Source organism: Rhagoletis pomonella, unplaced genomic scaffold, assembly GCF_013731165.1.
Source record: "Rhagoletis pomonella isolate Grant_MI unplaced genomic scaffold, Rhpom_1.0 Rhpom_scaffold_00037, whole genome shotgun sequence".
Classification (NCBI taxonomy): domain Eukaryota; kingdom Metazoa; phylum Arthropoda; class Insecta; order Diptera; family Tephritidae; genus Rhagoletis; species Rhagoletis pomonella.
The window spans coordinates 98,546-115,547 of NW_023458591.1; the positions used below are offsets into that span (position 1 = coordinate 98,546).

Here is a 17,002-nt window from a genome sequence, read left to right on the forward strand (position 1 = left end):
TTAAATTCGTACAGCATACGAATATTTTCGTACAATATACTCAATTACCGGCAGTTTAATATTTCATCATCTTTTTTGCATAGCGTGTCATTGCGGAATTACTTGTTGGCTGCTGTGAGACGTATAACATAATTGTAAACGCTTTAAAAGGGGATTGGCAGGATAAAAATACAATACAAAATTAAATATTAAAGCTGTGGATATACTATGCTTTTAAGCATACAATAGTGGTATTCACCAAGTGAGCAAGAGGCCCGGTAGTCTGGAAAAAGAGCAGATGAGCTCAAGCAACGAGCGTTGAGAATGTTGTTTTTAACATCGCCTACGCTGCGCCTTGCGTTGCAATGTGAGACTTGATAAATAGGCAATTTCATCAGTTACCTATCAACGGCAAGCCTAAGCCAGAGCAGTACTTAATATAATTTGAATGTATGAATTTTCACTGAAACTTGCTTTCCAGACGCCTTATAATTTGCTTTAATTTATAGTCGTCAAGGAAACAAACATCGACGAAGCTGCGAATCTGTCAAGTGCCTCTACATAAAAATATTATAATATTTAAGAAAGTAAACCAAGTATTTTTTATATTCTTTCATATTTTATATCTTATTATATTTAGTTTTGTTGAGTTTAAGACTTTGCATCAATATACTTTATTGAATGAAGCCTAAGCAATACAAAAAATATGTAGTATAGAACCTATTCGTATGCATATAAATAAAGACTCAAGTTTTATTATAGGTAAAATAACCTGTTTTATAAATTCTAAACTACAGTGTAGTCAGAAAATTCTTCTTTCGTAGAATGTATGATTGCTTTTATTATTAACACTATAAAAAAACATGACTAAAATTATAGCACAACACTTTCATTATATTTTAATCAATAATGTTAAGCGTTTTTGCAAAACGTTTTGTTAAACAAAAACGCCTAAAATTAACGATAAAAACAAAATAAAAGTGTTGTGTTATAATTTGTAATATGTTTTTACAGTGTGGAGAATGAAAGCAATCGCACATTCTACGAAACAAGCGCAGATTTTACGAAAATAATTTCGATAAATATACGAATTATTTCAGTGCATTTTACAAAAATTTCGTAAAAAACTAAGAAATAGCACGAAAATCTTTAGTAAATAGTACGAATACATTCGTAAAATGTACTAAAGATCTGATGTCTCATATTTTCGTAGTATGTACGAAAACGGTTTTGTACAATCAACGAAAACTTTCGTGGCTCAAAATGACGAAAAATTTCGTAAGTTTACGAAAGTTTTCGTTATATTTACGCAGATTTTATTTTCAGTGCGTCTAACGAAAACCATTCCAAATATTCCAATTTCAAACTTTATGCAACAATTAATAAAATTCCTCACAATTTCACCAAAATTTCAAACTTTGGAATCAGAATTTTGATAAAAATGTTTGGTATGCAATTTTATGGTCCTTTAAATTTTAGTATAATAAACAGTGGCGCGCATTTTTATACAAAGTTCGGTTTTATATGAAAGAAAATGCGTGACACTGATAGCAAAAAAACTGTCAAAAATCAACGAGATTCTTCAGCAATTTGAAACCTGTCTTTTATTATATTATTTATTATTTAAATAAATGAATTCATATTACCTTCAAACGTAATTTTTAATGCTTTTTTGCTGCATTCAAACTAAAAAAATTTATCCACACTATCGAGACTATCGACGGCAGCGCACTATCGAGACTATCGATGGCAGCGCACTATCGGCACTATCGATAGTGACCCAAAAAACTATCATCAACTATCGAAGGTGTCCACTATCGATAGTTTGCCACCACTATGCCAAGGCAAGGGCAAGAAGGCAAAAATTTGTCTTTTTACAGGGTTAAGTGTAACATCAAACACATTTTGCACCGGGGAAGGGCAACATTTGTTGGAAGAAACGAAATCACCAATAGAGAAATTAAAAAAGGTTTTAACGATTAAAATTGTGTTTTAGAGTAATCACCATTTTAACTCTTTCATAGTCAACTTAAAATGCACTTTATGGCTCGGTCCCCACTCCGAGCGATTCCAAACAATATCTTCTTAATTTTAATTATTTGTATAATATAAACATTATTTTATTTTCTTTTATTAAATTTTATTTGATTACCTTTTTTGTTTAAGCTATTTCACATAATTGTTTCAAATTAATACATTTTTTTGGAGCTTAATTTTAATTGAAAATAATTTTTAAAACAACAAAAGTGTTTCCAGTCAGTGCGATTCGAACCCACGACTTCTCCACGTGCTAAATCCGCAATCCTGCAGCGGACACAAGGTGAACTAATTAAAGTACAGTGAAACCCGCTTAACTACCCCCATACCCCCCGCGCTTAAGTACCTAACCCTCTTAAGTAACCAACATTTTTGGACACCGTGAATTTTTTAATATAATCTGAAGAAAATCCCTCTCTTAAGTACCTCCCCGCTTATTTACCCAACCCGCCTAAGTACCTAAATTTTTCGTGCCCAATTTACAATTTTACTTATAATTTTCCCCTTTTAAGTGCTCTTTTAAAATTCCTTAAAATATCTACGTATATTGAAATTCAGTAGCAGCGCTGCACACCTTCGGTAAAAAAAAATCTAAAAAATAAACGGTAGCTTTTAGCCACTTGAAACTTGCACATTATTACACTAAACTTGAATGGGCTATAAAACTGTATACTCAAAAAACACTTCTAGTACAAAAAGTTTGAAATTATTATGAATTTTTTTTAAGTATTCTACAAAATCTTAAGCTTATGTTTATATGGTATTTGTTAGGGAATTAACCGCATTTTAATTGATTGAAAAATGTTAAAAATTAATAAATAAACATAAGTGGCAAACAATACTAATTTGAATTTGGTACAAAATGATATCGAGCCCTAACCGCCAAAATAACGTAAGCGACATTTTTTCAAAATTTTCTTTTTGATGCAGAAATGCATCTAGATGATCTAGGAATATTTCTGCACCAAAAACAAAATTTTGAAAAAAATGTCGCTTACTTTATTTTGGCGGTTAGGGCTCGATATGTCCAACTTTGACTTTTTAAACAGTTTAATTCTTGTAAAAATGGCATACCATTGCACTAAATATTTTTTTTAATCAAGTTTTTCTTTACATGTTTACGTGTTTAAATAATGGTACGATTTTGATTTTAAACTATGTATGCTTCATTAAATGTCGTTATTCAAGTATTTATGTAAGTTAACAAGAAGATGTAACTACATCACTAATTATGTCCGCTTAAGTACCCGAATCGAGGTACTTAAGCGGGTTCTTTTAAGTACTCAACCCGCCTAAGTACCTCAAAAAGCTGAAATTTTTCGTGAGTTACTTAAGCGGGTTTTACTGTACTCATATTTCTTTATATTGCCGAGTAAATTTTTTCTCTTCATACGGATAGCTCTGTTCTCTCTCATCTTAACAAAAAGCTGTTTCTGAGTTGTGTATAATTGACACAAGTTAAAATTCTATTCTAAACTTAAAAATTTATTTTAACACTAATGAGTTTTAACTTACGACTATGATTATGGGCCATAATCAAAATTGTGTATTCCATTAAAGGTAAAGACTTGCAAACCCGTCTGTTTAGAATAATTTGTGAAGACAGGTTCGCTTCGTCACAATCTCCTTTATCATACAGAGGTGAGGTGGCTGTCAAAAGGAAAGATACTGTTGACGAGAATTCTAGGACTGAAATCTGAATTGTAAATGTTCGTACAAAAGGCTGAATCCGAGTATGCTAGTTATTTTTGTGATCTTCTTTGACTCTTGAAATTAATATTTTTTGCTGATCTTTTTAGCCACCTAAATAATTTAAACAAAAACCTCCAAGGAAAAGACGAAAATATTTTAACATGAAAGGATAAAATCAAAGTATTACACGCAAAACTTCATGTGTGATCAACTTCTCTGCAAAAAAAATATATCGTCGTTTAAAGTACAAAACCGCGTATCGTCATTCTGCAAAGCCGCGTAACTGACATTTGCTGCCAAAAATTGGATTTGCTCACACAAGCTCCTGGCACAATCCTTATCCAATCGTCCTGATATATACTAGCCAGAAATGCGATTGCTTTATAAAAAAAGAGAACCATTTTCAAATATGAGTGTTTTTACTCTATAGAAAATAATTTTTGCAACCTCACATATGCGGTTTTTCATTTTGTTGATACGACGATATTTGAGTATTTTCTTAGAATTCAGAAGATTGTTGAAGATAGTGGCGTAGACCAATCTCTTGCAGTAGGTTCCCACATTCCTTGCCTGCTACAGACATTGCATAATTTGGAAGAGAAACTATTAGCTTACTTTCCAGACCTGGACTCCAAAGCTGACAATGGGATAGGTCAATAGAACTCGCTAATCTAAACTCGAAGATAAAGAAAAATCTTATAAATTTAGCTGCTGACAGAATGTTAACAAAAAAAAAAAAAAAAACAACGGAAAACAAGAATATCCAGACCTTACCTATGTGAACTGACCTTCTCTTCAATGGTGGACATTAAAACTAAAAAGCAACATAAGCTTCAGGTGCAAATTGATTTGATTGATAATATCTCAAAAATGGAACCGTGCTTTGACAATTTTTTTTATAAACAAGCCCATCCTTTTCACTGACATTGCATTTTCATGAGCATGAAATAGTATTACAACTTTGGTTCGATGTTTGTACCAGAATAAGACGATATAGACCCATTAAAATGTATACTTATATGATATGTCTGTGAAGTTGGCAAAAAAGGCAAAAAAACGCTGTCCTGAGTCGCTTTTCAATAGTTCTAGAGTTCTTGAAAAGGAAAAAAAGTTCTGGATATTTTGACAAAAAAAATGCCTTGAAAATTATGTATGCCAGATTCACGCATCATACGACATGTCGCAAAAAGGCAAATAAAAAATTGTTCTGAGCAGCTTTTCAATAGTTCTAGAGTTCCTGAAAAGGAAAAAAAAGTTCTGCAAAATTACCCCGAAAAAACACGTTTTTCGAAAAAGTCGAAAATGTTAAAATTTTGAAAAAATAAAAATTAAACCTGTTCTGAGTAGCTTTTCAATAGTTCTAGACTTCCTGAAAAGGAAAAAAAGTTCTGCAAAACTACGCCGAAAAAACACGTTTTTCGAAAAAGTCGAAAAAGTAAGTTAAAAAAATAATAATAATTAAATCTGTTTTGAGTAGCTTTTCAATAGTTCTAGAGTTCCTGAGAAGGAGAAAGAAAGTTCTGGAAAATTACGCCGAAAAACATTTATTTCGAAAAAAACAAAAAAATTAAGTTTTTGAAAAAAAAATTAAATCTGTTCTAAGTAGCTTTTCAATAGCTCTAGGGTTCCTGAGAAGGAGAAAGAAAGTTCTGCAAAATTGCGCCAAAAAACACGTTTTTCCGAAAAGTCGAGAAAATTAGATTAAAAAAATTAAACCTGTTCTGAGTAACGGAACAGATTTTATTTTTACTTTTTTTTTTTAATTTAATTTTCTCGACGTTTTTCAAAAATTTAACTTTTTCGAAAAAAGTTTTTTCGGCGTAATTTTGCAGAACTTTTTTTTCCTTTTCAGGAACTCTAGAACTATTAAAAAGCTACTCAGAACAGGTTTAATTTTTTTTTCAAAATTTTAACATTTTCGACTTATTCGAAAAACGTGTATTTTCGGCATAATTTTGCAGAACTTCTTTTCGCCTTTTCAGGAACTCTAGAACTATTGAAAAGCTGCTCAGAACAATTTTTTATGTGCCTTTTTTTGCCACTGTCGTATGCTGCGTGAATCTGGCATACACAATAGACTGGGTCGAAAAAAAAGTTGCTAATGTCCGCCCCTAAATTTAAAGATTATGTTGAGAGGGTTCTGGAAAATTTTTTTTTTTTTTTTTAACCCTCCGAAATACAGCCGAAATGGTTTTTTCGTTGTAACTTGGTTATTTGACGGCCGATTTTTAAAATTGATATGTCATTACTTTTGTCTTGAGAAGCTTCACTTTTCGTTCTTATGTCTTTTTAAGCTTTGAAGTCGCGTTCGCATGATAAGGGCAGAAACAAAATTTTACCCCCCCTAAAGTATATTTTTTTCCTTACCAAACGAAAGTACTTAAAAATTCAAGAAAATGTTGCCTTCAAACTATATTACTAAAATAATAAACAAAGGAGTTATAGCACTTTTAATATCACAGGTCAACATGAGTTTCAGATGTAAGTATAATAACACAGTACAACAAAAATTGATTTTTTTTATGCAACAGAGTAACCTAAATTTAAGGATTATGTTGAGAGGATTTCGAAATTTTTATTTTATTTTTTTTTTAACCCTTCGAAATACAGCCGAAAAGGTTTTTTCGTTGAAAGTTGGGTATTTGACGGCCGATTTTTAAAATTAACATGTCATCACATTTCCTTTTAAGCTATGAAGTCGTTTACCCATGGTTAGGTCAGCTAACAAAATTCGCCCCCACAAATTCCTCCAACAGTTTTCTTAGTTGGAAATTTAATCTCACTGCTTTCGTACCAATTTAGGTACATTTTTGCTACGATTTTTCCCAAATTCATACTCTTTGTTTTCGTCGCATCAGCAACCCGGGGAGTGCAAAACTGACGCTGTCAATAGCGAGCTAACCTCTTGTAATTTAATCATGCCAATAAATTTTATAAATTGTGGAAGTCAAAGTAAATAAGTGAGTCAAACCTGTTGTTTCGTATTGATAATAATAATTTATAATTAATACCATAAATTGTGCTGGTGAAATAAAATTAAAAAGTGACTTAACAGTGTGTGCAATTTAAAAATGGCTTTCGTTAAGCGCGATATTGATATTAAAATGTTACCTACGAAACGTGGTGTTATTGAATATTTTTTGTTCCTTAAATATTACGGCTCTGCAAGTGTTCCAAAAAATCGAAGTCTCAATGAATATTTGCCAATAGTTATGAACACAATTTCAAAGTTGTGGCAGCAGGCAAACATCCCTATAGTTACAAGAACTACGCTCCGGAGAAACATTGAAAGCCTCCTTCAAAGTTATTACAATGTAAAAAAACATCCTTATGAATATAATGATCAGGAATGGAATAAAATATTGTTAATTTCAAAGTGTAAGTGCATTATGGACTTAAATCGACAATGTGATTGCCCTAGTGCAAGTAGAGTTCCAACCGCGGTAAATGACTTTCTTTATGATCAATGCGGGCCAAGGCTTTTGTCATTAGATAGTGGGCTTGATCATACTAGAACTGACAATTGCTCGCTAGAATGTAATGTTGAAAATCACACTGAAACCGCTGCAAGTTCGATTGGTTATGTGCCTAGCTCAAGTGAAGACGATGAAGCAAGTGAAGAAGTCACACAAAGTTTAAAAGTATCTGATTTGTCCTTAAAAAATTATTGCTCGGCGTTAGATAGGACGGATACTTCAGATCGCTTTGGATCATTGCTTGCTACAATGCTAATAAAAGATTTGCAAGCTGCGATTGCTACAAAAGTAAAAAAGGATTTTAAAGAAAACACAGCGGATAAAATTATGAAATATTTTGATTATCTGGTCATTGACAAAAATAAAATTTCACGCGAGCGTAACAAATGTAGAGCACAAACTGAAGCAGCAACAAAAACTGGCACTGATCTTAAATGCATTTCGTATGATGGTAAACAGGACGTAACACTAAAAAAAAAAATAGTTCACGGTAGCGTAAGAACAATGCTTCTAAGAGAGGAGCATATTACAATTTTGAAAGAGCCTGATTCGAAATTTATTGGATACGTATCTCCAAAAGAAGGCACTGGGGAAGCAATCCAGCAAGCAATAGTAAGCTTTTTGAATACCCAAAAATATTGCTTAAACGAACTTGTAGCTATAAGCTGTGATGGTACAGCTGTCAATACTGGATATAAAATTGGAGTAAATGCACAAATGGAACGTTATTTACAAAGGCCCTTGCAGTGGAATGTGTGTTTGTTACATTTCAACGAGTTGCCTCTAAAAAAGTTGTTAACGCATTATATTGGCAAGCAGAAAAGACCTGGTGTTTGGCCAGGGGTGTTGGGGTCTGAAATTATGACTTGCACCAAATACCCGGTAGGTTGTCCACACTATAATAGTTAATGTTATAAACAAAAACATATATTTTCCTTATCAGGTTGTAAGTGGTTTTGAGGCTATTGCTATGGGAGTTATTCCTGAAAATATTGGCTCTTGGGAATTACGCAATGATCAGCGTTATTTATTTGATATGGTTTTGGCAGTAAATAATGGTGAATGCGATGAATATCTCGCTAGTAAGAGCCCCGGTCCCGTCAGTACAGCTCGGTGGCTTACAACAGCTTCCAGGTTACTTCGGGTATATGTTTCCAAAGAAAGCCCGTCAGCGGAGTTGCGAAACATGGTAGAGTTTGTTGTGAAAGTTTATGCACCATTCTGGTTTCTTGTAAAGAGCCAGCCACAAGCAATTCATGGAAGTAGACACGTTTTTAAGTATATTTGCTGGATACGCGAACTATCAAATGCTGTTCAAGCCATTATACGTTCAGCTATAGAAAATAATGCATATTATTTTCACCCAGAAAATATATTATTAGCCATGATAACCGACGCTGATCCAGAGATACGTAATGATGGGTACGAAAATATCAAAACAGCACGTCAATATCCACCAGCAGGGCTTCGCGTGTTCAAGGTCCCAAAGCGTGGCGTAATAAACTTTGAAAGTAAGTCGTATGTCAGCATGATCGATTGGAGTCAGTTTAAGATTACGGAACCCCCTTGTGTGCAGTTCTACCCAGATAGAGAACTTACAATGTTTCAATTTTCGGAAAATGAAGTGATAAATATCCCAGGTAAATATCTTCAAACTAAAAACTTCACGGGTCTTATAGTACTTTTAAATCATTTTTTTTAGAGTTCCTCTGTCATTCCCAGAATACCGAACGGTTTGTGCGTGTTGTTAGTGAGTCTGCAAGTGCTGTCACTGATGAAAAGCGCCTGGGCCACATTTTTGCAAAATTAGAAAGCCGAGACCAATATAAAAGCCTTGATTCGCGCCAAAATTTGCTTAAGTAGCAATAAATATTGTAAGTGAAATAACTTTTTTGTTGATTATTTTAGTAATATAGTTTGAAGGCAACATTTTCTTGAATTTTTAAGTACTTTCGTTTGGTAGGGAAAAAAATATGCTTTAGGGGGGGTAAAATTTTGTTTCTGCCCTTATCATGCGAACGCGACTTCAAAGCTTAAAAAGACATAAGAACGAAAAGTGAAGCTTCTCAAGACAAAAATAATGACATATCAATTTTAAAAATCGGCCGTCAAATAACCAAGTTACAACGAAAAAACCATTTCGGCTGTATTTCGGAGGGTTAAAAAAAAAAAAAAATTTTTCCAGAACCCTCTCAACATAATCTTTAAATTTAGGGGCGGACATTAGCAACTTTTTTTTTTTGTATGGGGACCGACCCAGTCTAATACACAATTTCAAATCATTTTTTTTTGTCAAAATATCCAAAACTTTTTTTTCCTTTTCAAGAACTCGAACTATTGGAAGGCTACTCAGAACAACTTTTCTTTTTTCGTTTTGCGTCATATCGTATGCCAACTTCCCAGACATATGTATATATCAGAACGTCGAGCTGAGTCGATTTAGGCATGTCAGTCTCTTTTTATGCAACCTACACTGAGAAAAAGGATTGGTTTCGACAACTTAAGATATTTAGTTCCCGAATTTTGACAATATTTGGGAACTGTTACCAAGGATTGGGAACTATTACCATGGGTTGTTAATTATAACTAAATATATTAAAGCTTCTAATATTCATCTAGGTTGTAACAAATCGTTAATTTAGTTGAAGGGTTTGGTTAATACTAATAAATATTTCTTTGAAGCATATTTCTACAAATTCCATTCAACTTAACGTATGGTTCATAAAAGGATGTTATTAAGCTCTGCTAATGCAGATAAGCTTTCTTTCAACACATGGTTTAGTCATAGTTACCAAATCTTAGTTGAGACAACCACGATTTGGTTTGAGAGTGGAACATATTCATGCTTGTGAGCCACCCCTAAAGAATGCTGAGCGCTCTCTGAGCACATCTGTGTTTCATATACGAAGAGCGCCAGCTGAACAATGCACACAGTCCCACTTATTGAATCGTTTGAATGTGGTAGTATGCCGACCATTGTATTCTCTCAATCGTGCTGACCATTGCATTGTGCGTGGTAATCATTGCTCCGCTACCGCTGTTCGTATATGGGTGAAACCCGCATGTGGTCCCAGAGCGCTCAGTAAGCTATGGCATGTCGATCGCTGCGCTAGGTAGAAAAAGAAAAGTGTGTGCTATGACATGCACAGAATTGTTTGTCTCAGTTGCAGTTTTTCTATCACCGCGAGTGGTTTCGGTGCGCGCATAGTTATTTAAAAATATAAAGTTTGATGCCAACCGGGGTTTCTTAGTGGATATATAATTTATGTGAATTATAATTTGAAAGTGTCTATTTAGCCAAGGAAAAAGCAAAGCAGTATACTTCCAGCAGATATTGACCTGGGTTTTCGCACAACTGTTCCTGTTTCATCGTCGTTTTTTAGGAAATTCATACCACCATATACATATGTATTATTTACTTTAGTAACTAACTTATGTAAATATGTATGTATTTTTTATGCTTAATATATGCAAATAAAAGAAGAAAGTAAACACAACAAACATCGAGTAAATTTTTATTTGTGTCAAACTGAAACTTTTTTTCCAGTAATAAACGGTTAGCTGATTCAAGTCTACAGCAAGTTCACAAAATTAATTGATTGAACTTGTATCAACCAAAGCATTGTTTATATTTGCTCAACAATGATTTGATTCAACTAACAATATTGTCCAATCAAGGTAGTCGTTTTGCAATTATTAACAAATATACATTTGTCCCAACTAGAAGTCTTAAGTAAATTGCAGACTTTCGTGAACTATATATTTATTTCGCCATATCCAACTATGCCACTTGATCACTATAACCAAATCTTGGTTATTATAACTAAACCTTTTTCTGGGTGTAGTCCGCATGAAATTTGGCAAGTGGGTGTATTTTTATAATATATTAATCATTTGTCGGAACCGGAAGAATCGGACCACTACAACACGTAGCTCCCATACAACTGGATGGGTCATTTATGTATAGATTTGTCTATATCTATTTCGATTTTTATAATGTACTTGTGCACAAGTGCGCTCGGGTATAAAAAAACAAGATTTGAACTCGCGACCAACCAGTTGGTAGTCGAACGCGCATCAATTCGGCTGGCTACAGCGGCTGTTGAGATACCGTGAAGCAAAGGCAACTTAAATTTGTTCTAAAGTTTTTTTTTGATTGTGACTTCAAAACTACACATTACCCGTTCGCTTATATTGCGACGCATCTTTTCGTTCAATCGTAGTCGTTAGGCACGGTGCACATTAGAGCGATACGATATGCGATGCGATATGCGATACGATACGCGATACGATATGAATGCGACATCGGAATGCTGAGTACGTGGGAATTGGTAGGAAGCGATGAAAACTGCGCACACTTGCACAACAGCGACACCACTGCGATATAATATCACATGCGTATCACACGTGCGACACCGCTGCGATATAATATTGCATGCGTATCGCATGTGCGACACGGTTTTCTGAACGAGGTGAGATTAGCATTGCGCGGTATTTTTTGCAATAAGCATGACCATTTCACAGGCGGAAGCATCTTCCTCAATTTTTTTAGTCGAATTCATAAAAAAAAACCCATGTTTATGAAACTATACAGGCAAAAAAACGACTGTACAACAGACATGACTAGTTTGGCATGGAGAAATATAGCGCTTGAGGTCAAGGACACAGGTAAATGCACAAAATAATATTTTTTGTGATGGTTTATTTGCCTTTGTTGTCACATCTTTAAAAAGAAATTTAAAGAATGCAATAATTTTAAACCTATTCAGTTTTGATTTCGAATAGCACTAACTATTTTGTTTCAAATATTCAAATAATTAGTAATCAGTGTAATTAGAAACAATTAAGAAATAATCATCTCATTTATCAATAAAAGAAGAAATCAGATATAATAACAAATACTAAAAAATGATGTATGTATGTACATATGTAGGTAATTATTTTGATTATTCGTTATATTTTTATGTTTTTTTTTTCTTGAGTGTTATTTTATTCGATTTAAGGAGTTTTTAAATTAAAGAGAGAAAGTACAAATTGGTGTGCTCTATTACACAATGCTAAAAAAAAATAATGAAGTAAAAATACCTGGTAAGTCATGTTAGTGAAGTAAGAATCGAGATACGAAATTTTTGTCAAACACCCACACAATCTTGATTTACTCTTAAAAAATCGGGTTTGCGCACTTATAAGCTTGTAACTCAGTTGACTATAAACCGAGTTTAGACCTTTCGAATGATATATGTATATAAACTTTTAGAAAACTTAAGAGATCTGTGTGTATTTTCTGTGTTAATTTTTTCAAAGTTTTCACACACTATTATGTAAAGCAACTATACTACTCCTGAATTGATGCATTATTAACATTTGATATATAGTTATTTTTACTTTAAAAAATCGGGGGAAATCTGACTAAGCTCTTCAACCTTTCATGAGAAAAATAATATTTTTGCTATATAACTCAAAAATTTTTGCTTAACCTTTTTTTTTAATTCAGCTTTCACCGATTTCTGCTTGTAGTGAACGCAATATTCTGAAATAATCGTATCGTATCGCGTATCGTATCACTCTAATGTGCACCGTGCCTTAGTGTTTTCGTGCTTTTTACCAACTGGATTACACCATTTTTTCTTTTTGTGTTCTCTTTTGCACTTTTTTCAGATTCCCAACATTCCAGTTGCCTGTTTGTACGAAAGCCTCTTATTTATCGCCGTTATAGCTAGTTTGAGCTGAAAACCAGTATTTTTCATTGTGGCATTTAGTATAGCTTGAATTTCACTCGCTTTCATCATTTAATTTGGTTACTCTAACGGCGTTATTTTTATTGTTATTATTTGCGTTTTTAACTCGGCTTTTCGGTCACAATCATAGATACTTATGAACTCTGAACATACATACATATGTATATATTTAAGCCGCTCCGCATTGTTATTTGATTGATATTTTCCAGAGCTGCAAAAGTGCTTACGAATAATTCTCTATAAATAATATGGAGTTTTTCCTTCCAGTTACCTTTCATAAATGCAAATGTGCTTGCTTATGTACATATGCCTGTAAACATGTACATATGTATGTATGCATTTAAAACCAGCATTTATACTCCATTCCTCCACTTTTACCGTGTAGATTTTGTGTGCGTTCAAAGTTTGTCTTGTCTCTTTATTTTTAACCGACTTCCAAAAAAGGAGGAGGTTATCAGTTCGTCGGAATATTTTATTTTTTTTATTTTATTTTTTTTTATGTATGTTACCGCATAACTTTGCACCACGTTAACCGATTTCAATAACGGAAAGGTAGTGTCTCAGAGGTGGTCCCATACTAATTTGGTTTAGATCCGATCATTGGATCATGAAATATATATTTTTTTTAAGTCGTTTTTTTTTTGCTAAAAATTACTTGTTATTCGAGGAATATAGATATTATCGATGTTTTTGTAAAAGAGCACATCGACCGCGCAATACCGCCTAAATCGTCGTTGTGGCAAAAATGAGATTTGGTAACCCTGAATTACAGGCATCGAAATGCATAAAAATCGTAAAACTCTTATTAAAACAACAGCTTTGTTAAATATTAGCTTTATAAATAATATATTCAATATTATTTAATCAAGGCAATCCATTCAAAGAAAACCTGTTTTTTCGCTCTCTTCTGTAAAATATGAGTGCCGTAATATAGGTGGTTTTGCAATTGGGCGTTGGGCGGTTTTGCAAAAACATGGACGATATGTATGTATGTACATTAGACCGTACCACCTTAAAAGCAGACAACAAAAAGTTCGCCGAATACCACTGAGTCTACTGTATTTTTACAAGGCAATTTCGAAAAAAAACAAAAATTTGTTTGCCGAACCTAAGGGTTGCTTTTTAGATTTTTCGGTAACACCTGCATTCGACAACACATTTTTACATAGTTCTACTGGAATAATCAAAATACTTCCTAAGCAAAAGTTTAATGATTTTTGGAGAGCTATATTTTACTGAAATTAGGATGATAAGAACTGATATCTGATTGGTACGTACTAGAACTTTGGAACAAAATATTGCCTCGCGGAGGCAAAGAATCGGATGTATCCAGCAGAAAGTCTACCGCGAAAAAAAAATTCATATGTATATCACATTTTCTTTTCGTTTCTGTAAAATTATAATCTTGTCGCTTACAATGTTATTCGCGGCGACCATTCTATTGCTTGGCCAAATGGCGCCTTGGAACGTTGTCAAAGTAACCAGCCGTGTGGTTAAAAAGTCTAGATCTGTACCGTTAAGAATTTCCCGGAGAATTCTAGACTCTTTTCAGATTTATTTTTAAATTAATGCGTATTAATTTTGGCATTTCAAAGCAATGATATCAATGATACACACATACATATCGTTACCTTAATTCACAAAGGCCCTAACCAACACTTTCTTCGAAGTTGCGTATATAACACATTTTGGTAGGATATATTAAAATACACCTTCAATAGAAATTTTAAAGTGTTAGTACCAAAAACAACGAAGTTACCCACTGGGAAAATAGGTAAGCACCTTACGAGGTAAGCCATGTTTTCTTTCAGTTTTTAGTACCAAAATTGTTATCATGAGTAATGTCATCTACTAGTAAAGCACAAAATGAACCCCTTCGACGACGCATTACGTTGTCAGTTGCAAAATAACGTGCCGCCGAAGTTATATCCAAGCGCCGAACTACTCCGAGCGACTGCTCTACATTCTACGTAGCTTACTTTGTAAAGCGGCTCAGAAGTATGTCTGATACCAAATGTACATTCAAAATTCCTACTTACATAAGGCTGCCACGTCTTTGTTAAAGTAAGGGAGATTCGTCAGTGAAATGGTAAGGACCGCCGGGTAAGGTGTAAGTTGCTGGTAAGGTATTGTATTGATGAATCAAACAGCGTGCGTTCATATTAGTAGCTATAAGTTGCATCCATACGTTCGCAAACGTTCACTGCTCTCGCTCAAGTCCATAAGTGAATGTAAGTACTGTAAGTAAGTAATTGCATCAGATTAGCACCGTTCATCCCATTTTCAAAACTAAGGAGTCAAATGAAAGTGTTTGGCCAACAGATGTGCAAGTAGGATTTATTGTTTAAATAGGGCTGCCATTGCGAAACTCAATGAACTCCTCCAAAAGGCCTTCTGAAGTACATCCTATAAAAGCCCTTCTGGAAGGCCTGGGTAACGAAAGAAGAAGCCCTTCAATTGATGACAGTCCATATAAAAAAGGAAGGAGAAGGGAATGTACAGTGGAAGGCCTCTTGACTCTCAGGAAGGCCTTCCGGAAGGGCTTTTAACTCCTGAAATCATCTACTGGGTTATAAAATTATGTATATTTAATACAGCCATGGACGACGAACATTTTGGCGAGCACGTTCACAACTCGCATTCGTCTTTTTAATTGTTTTCTGTAGTCTCGCAAATCCCGCGGATCCCGCATGTGTATTTCCTCATTTCTGATCCCGAAAAAATAGCACGGGATCCCGCGTTTGCGGGGTTGGATTCCCTATCTGTTACTGTAATGACAGAAAAGGGACCTTGAATGGAATTATTAAGGAACTTTACCACTTCCAAGTCTACTAAATACATGCATACTACGTTTTTCGTTTAAAATCTAATAAATTGTAATTTTAAATTAGTAAGTAACCTGGGTAAAATAATGTTGTACATATATCACTTTTCATGATCTTCGCGATGATGATGATTTTCATGATGAACGCGATTAACGTTTGGAGATATATTATTCGAAAACGCAGCGGTAGATTTTCCTTAAAATTTCAAGGATTATTGATAATATCATTAAGAAATGAAATCAATAACTTCTTCATATAATTTATTGATAATGTGGGAGTTAATGTGAGTTTTCCTCAGAGTGATTTTATCGTACATCACATCTTCAAAATGCATGCACAAAGACCATACATATACGACAAAATATTTACTATTGAATATTATAATAGTCAGAAACACAAGTAATAGTTTATTTTAATACTTTTGTAAAGGAATTAACTTTTTTATTTTCCACTTGCATACATGCCCGTAATGGTGCATTTACATGTTATGAAGCCATATGAACAGTTGATATGCTACAAGTAATTTTTAGCAAAAAAAACCGACTTCAACTCCCATGTAAAAAAAAATATATATATATATATCTCATTATCCACTGATCGGATCTCAACCAGATTAGTATGGGACCACCTCTGAGACACTACCTTTCCGATGCAAAAAGAATTATCGAAATCGGTTGACGTGGTCCAAAGTTATGCGGTAACATACATACAAAAAAAAAAAAATAAAAAATATTCCGACGAACTGATAACCTCCTCCTTTTTTGGAAGTCGGTTAAAAATAGAGGGAATACGTGTTCTAATGAGGAATTCAATGGTTTCGTATGGGATGCATATAATAAATTTTTTCATATGAAAAATGATGCGGAGATACTGTAAACATACTGTTATGATACTGTTAAGCATATCTTAATACATTAAACGAGCAATTCTTGTATATATACATATCCATAGGGTTCTCGAATACGGCTCTAACGATTTTGATTAAATTTTGTACACAGATATTGTTTTGGATTTTAAGGTTATCTTAATAGGCCCCATCTCCGAGAAGACCCGTATAAGGTTGCCACCTATTCGAAATAAGTTACAAATTAATTAAAACATAATAAAATGGGTATCAAAAGGAAAGTATTTTAAATATCCCTAATTCAAAAATATTTGTAATAGGGTTGAAACTTATTTTGATTCACATATTTATTTACACCCTTATTCTAGAACCCGAATTTTCGTAATTCGTAATTACGTTACGAAAAACGAA

At 33.7% G+C, this 17,002-nt stretch overlaps 2 protein-coding genes across 2 annotated transcripts in view; one reads left to right on the plus strand and one right to left on the minus strand.

Annotated features, from left to right (window-relative positions):
- Window positions 1-15,345, minus strand: part of LOC118749732 — a 67,562-nt gene extending 52,217 nt beyond the window's left edge. Inside the window, exon 1 of the mRNA XM_036484510.1 lies at window positions 14,962-15,345. The gene's annotated coding sequence lies outside the window, so the exon portion shown is untranslated. The remainder of the gene's footprint in view (window positions 1-14,961) is intronic.
- LOC118749733 lies at window positions 6,301-9,133 on the plus strand. The gene is made up of 3 exons (XM_036484511.1): window positions 6,301-8,066; window positions 8,128-8,824; window positions 8,887-9,133. The coding sequence occupies exons 1-3, from the start codon at window positions 6,780-6,782 to the stop codon at window positions 9,045-9,047; spliced, it is 2,145 nt and encodes a 714-aa protein (XP_036340404.1). The 5' UTR covers window positions 6,301-6,779; the 3' UTR covers window positions 9,048-9,133.
- Window positions 15,346-17,002: the final 1,657 nt, after the last annotated feature.

What these genes read in the sequence shown, in the direction of transcription:
- LOC118749733 (XM_036484511.1), top strand. Translation starts at nt 6,780, where the DNA reads ATGGCTTTCGTTAAGCGCGATATTGATATTAAAATGTTACCTACGAAA. An exon ending in TGACTTGCACCAAATACCCG is followed by an intron (nt 8,067 to 8,127) that starts GTAGGTTGTCCA and finishes TTTCCTTATCAG; the next exon opens with GTTGTAAGTGGTTTTGAGGC. An exon ending in TGAAGTGATAAATATCCCAG is followed by an intron (nt 8,825 to 8,886) that starts GTAAATATCTTC and finishes CATTTTTTTTAG; the next exon opens with AGTTCCTCTGTCATTCCCAG.